Source organism: Chiloscyllium plagiosum, chromosome 12 (genome assembly GCF_004010195.1).
Source record: "Chiloscyllium plagiosum isolate BGI_BamShark_2017 chromosome 12, ASM401019v2, whole genome shotgun sequence".
In the NCBI taxonomy this organism is placed as follows: domain Eukaryota; kingdom Metazoa; phylum Chordata; class Chondrichthyes; order Orectolobiformes; family Hemiscylliidae; genus Chiloscyllium; species Chiloscyllium plagiosum.
The window spans coordinates 66,744,998-66,750,545 of record NC_057721.1 but is presented as its reverse complement, the minus strand read 5'-3'; the positions used below and the strand labels follow the sequence as shown (position 1 = coordinate 66,750,545).

Below are 5,548 nucleotides of genomic sequence, written 5' to 3'. Positions count from 1 at the left end.
TTTTCACACAGAGGGTGGTACGTGTATCGAATGAGCTGCCAGAGGAAGTAGTGGAGGCTGGTACAATTGCAACATTTAAGAGTCATTTGGATGGGTATATGAATAGGAAGGGTTTGGAGGGATATGGGCCGGGTGCTGGCAGGTGGGATTAGATTGGGTGAGATATCTGGTCGGCATGGACAGGTTGGAGCGAAGGGTCTGTTTCCATGCTGTACATCTCTATGACTCTGTGAACTTGATTTACACCGTGCTTAGTTTTATTTTGTGGTGACAATGAAGTAGATAATGAAGCAAAGGTGTAAAACAGTCTGTCAACTTGATATTAGCAATTTTGCACTGCCTGTCAAGATTAACTTGAGATGGCTTAAATACATCACTCATAAGTCACACAACACCATGTTATAGTCCAAGAGGTTGTTTGAAATCACAAGCTTTCGGACCTTCCAATCAATCTGAAAGCTTGTGATTTCAAATAACCCTTTCGACTTTAACCTAGTGGCATGTGATTTCTGACTTTGTCCACCCCAGTCCAACATCAAATACAGCCTTCACAAAGTTCAAAAGCACCATTCAACATTGTGAGCAGCACGGTCGCACAGTGGCACAGTGGTTAGCACTGCTGCTTCACAGCGCCAGAGACTCGGGTTCAATTCCCGCCTCAGGCGACTGACTGCGTGGAGTTTGCACGTTCTCCCCGTGTCTGCGTGGGTTTTCTCTGGGTGTTCTGGTTTCCTCCCACAGTCCAAAGATTTGCAGGTTAGGTGAATTGGCCATGCTAAATTGCCCGTAGCGTTAGGTGAAGGGGAATGGGTCTGGGTGGGTTGTGCTCCAGCAGGTCGGTGTGGAAGGGCCTGTTTCCACACTGTAAGTAATCTAGTCTAAACAGATTCAACTTTTTAAATCATTTGGTTGGTTTTTTTCACATTCAAATCATTTTGTTGCAAAAGTAAATCTGCGATCTCCCAAGATCATAAAATTAAACAGCTGTTATGTAATTATTTACCAAATTAGAGTTCAATCAGATTAGGTCAATTAAATAACAAACATTATCTAAATAATGTAAACAAAAACCAAGTTCTAACAACTGAATATCTGTAATGTTTTCTGCTAAATTTGCTATTTCTGCCATACTTGCACTTTTATTACGAGTGAATATTGGCTGCAGTGGCAAGCCTTAAATTAATTCATTACATTGGCCATTTGGTACTTACATGGAATATCTTTTTCTGGAAGTAGTGGGATTGGGATTATGGATCCAAACTTCTCTATTAGCCGACAGTACAGCCAGTCAAAGTGTTTGTATCGATGGTAAACTGAGATATTTGTATCCTAAAAGTGTTAACAAATGACTTTGTAAACATTCTGGATGGCAAAACATGTTGAGAAATTATCAAATAAATGTGAATATCAAATTCAAGCATTTAAATTGGTAAAATAGTTGGTACCAGTTCAATGCAATTTCAAAGAGGTCTACTAATGCACCTTCTGATCACTTAATTAAGCAGTCAGTGGTGCTAAAGCAGAACTTGTGCGGTAGCATATTAAAGAGATTTCCTTCATCAGTCTGGCATTGTAAGGGTCCGTTGTAGAGTCAGAGAGATGTACAGCACAGAAACAGTCTTTGGTCCATGCTGACCAGACATCCCAATGCAACCTAGTCCCACCTGCCAGCACCCAGATCATATCCCTCCAAACCCTTCCTATTCATATACCCATCCAGATGCCTTTTAAATGTTGCCATTGTATTTGCCTCCACCATCTCCTCTAGCAGCTCATTCCAGCACATTCTGAAAACGTTGCCCCTTAAGGTCACTTTTTAATCTTTCCCCTCTCTAAACCTATGACATCTAATTCTGTACTCCCCCACCCCAGGGAAAGGACTTTGTCTATTTATCCTATCCATACCACTCATGATTTTATAAACCTCTATAAGGTCACCCCTCAGAATCCGACGGTCCAGGGAAAACAGCCCCAGCCTATTCAACCTCTCCCTATAGCTCAAATCCTCCAACCCTGGCAACTTCTTCATAAATCTTTTCTGAACCCTTTCAAGTTTCACAACATCTAGTTTAGTTTGGGAAAATGGTTGGTGTTGACTAGTTGGATCGAAGAGTCTGTTTCCATGCTGAACGATGCTATAAGTCATCCTTCCGATAGGAAGGAGACCAGAATTGCATGCAATATTCCAAAAGTGGCCTAACCCATATCTTGTACAGCTGCAACATGACCTCCCAATTCCTGTACTCAATACTCTGACCAATAAAGGAAAGCATACCAGGCACCTTCTTCACTATCCTATCTACCTGTGACTCTACATTCAAGGAACTATGAACCTGCACTCCAAGGTCTCTTTGTTCAGCAACAGTCTCGAGGACCTTACCATTAAGTGTAAGTCCTGCTAAGATTTGCTTTCCCAAAATGCAGCACCTCGCATTAATCTAAACTAACACCATCTGCCATTCCTCAGTCCATTGGCCCATCTGATCAAGATCCCGTTGTAATCTGAGGTAACCTTCTTCGTTGTCCACTACCCCTCCAATTTAGGTGTCATCTGCAAACTTACTAACTGTACCTCTTATGCTCAGATTCAAGTCATTTACATAAATGATGAAAAGTAGAGGACCCAGCACTGATCCTTGTGGCACTCCACTAGTAACAGGCCTCCAGTCTGAAAAACAAACCTCCACCACCACACTTTGTCTTCTTCCTTTGAGTCAGTTCTGTATCCAAGTGGCTAGTTCTCCCTGTATTCTATGAGATCTAACCTTGCTAATCAGTCTTCCATGGGGAACCTTGTTGAATGCCTTACTGAAGTCCATATAGGTCATGTCCACCACTCTGCCCTCATCAATCCTCTTTGTTATTTCTGCAAAAAATACGATCAAGTTTGTGAGACATGATTTCCTTCACATAAAGCCATGTTGACAATCCCGAATCAGTCCTTGCCTTTCCAAATGCATGTACATCCTGCCCCTCAGGATTTCCTCCAACAACTTGCCCACCATTGACATCACGCTTACCGGTCCACAATTCCCTGGCTTGTCCTTACCACCTTTCTTTTTTTAATAGATATTTTTATTGAAAATTTAACATATTTTTACAAGTTTACAAATAAAAAAATATCCCAAGTATAAACATTGATATACAATTAAATCTTAAATAAATAATAACCAAACTTTATCAAACAGAAAAAAAAATACCGAGAGAAAAAAAACAAAACTCAACTAACTACTAATGTAGCCTACAACTAACCAGAGTGTATAATTAAGTCTCTTACATTATTCAGGGAAGAAACAAAAACTGACAGATAACACAGAAATTGAGTAGTGAGATACATGCTCAGAATGTGTTAACACCAAATCGTAACAAAACCCGTATTCGTGCGGGATTCCTCTCCCAAGGGGCCCCGGACCAGCCAGGTTCGCCATCTCAATTAAATAAAAGCCCTTGTTAGAAAGGCCGAAATATCTGTATTTGTGTAATTCAAGAAGGGCTGCCATATTTTATGGAATAATTCGGTCTTTCGGTGTACCATATTTGTAAGGAAGTCAAGGGGAATACATTCCATAATTAATCTGTGCCAATTCGAAAGTCCGGGGGGGCCGTCAGCCACCCAGTTTGCCAAAATATTTTTTCCTTGCACAGAAAGAGAGAATAGAAAATAATCTCTTCCCGTGCATATCCAGGGACGGTAAGTTCGAAAAGCCCAAAAGGAGAGATACAGGATCCAATCTAATTTCCATTCCTAAGATTTCTGTCAGAGCACTTGCTACTTTAGTCCAATATCTACGGATCTTATGACAGGTTCATAAGCAATGTACAAGAGTGCCCACCTCTATTTTACACTTGGGACACATTGAAGATGCTCCTGCCTTAAATTTTGCCAATCGGTCCGGTGCTATATGGGCACTATGAAGTATCTTCAACTGAATGGCCTGAGTTCTGTTGCAAATGGAGATTCTTCTGACATTTTCCCAAATGTCATTCCACATTTCTATAAAGATTTCCAGTCCCAAATCCTGATCCCATGTTTTAAGCAGATTGTCCTTATCTCCCGATACTTCATAATATAATAAATGATAAATAGTGCTGATCGAAGATACCCCCATTGGCCATAACACTCTACGTTCTCTATCTGATTTATAAAGACTATCTAATAACGTAGTCTTCTTCTGTATGTAATCTCAAATTTGGAAGTATCAAAAGAGGTATCCATTAGGTAATCCAAATTTCTGATGCAGCTGTTCAAAAGACATCAGGACCCCTTCTTTAAAGATCCCCTAAACAGGAGATACCCCTGGATCTCCAGAGTTTGAAAGTGACATCTGTAAGCCCCGGTTGAAATCCCCATGCTCCCACTATCGGAGTATAGGGGGATGTTTTATGTGAGTTGCCCTCATTTTGCTGCATTATATTCCAAGCTTTAATTGTATTTAGTATTATAGGCTTTTTACATTGATCCGTAATGATTTTCCTCTTGTCTGAAAATATGAGGTTAATAAGTGGGCATTTTACTTGAGAACCCTCGATGTCCAGCCAGATTGATTGCGGGTCAGACAAGAACCAATCGGCTATGTTGCTTAATAGGGAACTTAACTGATATTTCCTAACTTCTGGGAAATCCAATCCTCCCCTTGCCTGTGGAAGCTGTAGCTTCTTCAGCTTAATGAGGGGCTGTCCATGATTCCAGATAAAGGAACCCAGCCAGCCATATAATTTACGTAGTGCCAGCCTCGGCAGCATCACCGGAAGCATTCTCATAGGATATAGGAGACGGGGCAGGACATTCATTTTAATTAGTGCTGTTCTGCCTAACCAGGAAATTGGAAGGTCTCCCCATCGCTGGAGGTCCTGCCTTATCCTTTCCAGTAAATGCACAAAGTTAGCCTTATACAACTGACCAAATACTGGGGTAATAAAAATGCCTAAATATAAGAAACCCTCCAGGGACCACCGAAAGGAAAAGTGGGATCCGTCCAATAAGTGGGATATACTAGCAAGGCTGCCCATTGGCATAGCCTCCGATTTTGGGAAATTAATTTTATAGCCTGAAAATACACTAAATGTATTAATAACTTGGATTAGGCAAGGCACGGACATCAGAGGATTACTGAGAAATAGAAGAACATCATCTGCATAAAGGGTAATTTTATATTTACCTGTACCAATCCTTGGGGCCATTATATTAGGGTCAGCCCATAAAGCTTCTGCTTGTGGCTCAATTATTAGCATAAATAGCAACGGCGAAAGAGAACACCCCTGATGGCAACCCCTATCCACACTGAAGCTATCAGAGCCTAATCCATTGGTAATCACAACTGCTTTGGGATCATTATACAGTGTTGACACCCATTTGGTAAACACCTTTCCAACGCCAAACCTTTCCAATGTGTAAAACAAAAATGACTATTCAACCCTGTTGAATGCCTCTTCCGCGTCTAGTGAGACTACTACTCCTGGTATCTTTCCCTGATGGCAGGCTTGAATCACATTCAAAACCCTTCTAACATTATTGGATGATCTACGGCCCTTAATAAACCCCGTCTGA

At 41.1% G+C, this 5,548-nt stretch overlaps 1 protein-coding gene across 4 annotated transcripts in view; it reads right to left on the bottom strand.

The window, feature by feature from the left end:
- Positions 1–5,548, bottom strand: part of LOC122555374 (sorting nexin-9-like) — a 96,148-nt gene that overhangs the window by 31,650 nt on the left and 58,950 nt on the right. For all 4 annotated transcript variants that reach the window (XM_043701320.1, XM_043701321.1, XM_043701322.1 and 1 more), the window contains one exon: positions 1,212–1,329. In XM_043701320.1, coding sequence (XP_043557255.1) covers positions 1,212–1,329 — 118 coding nt within the window. The remainder of the gene's footprint in view (positions 1–1,211; positions 1,330–5,548) is intronic.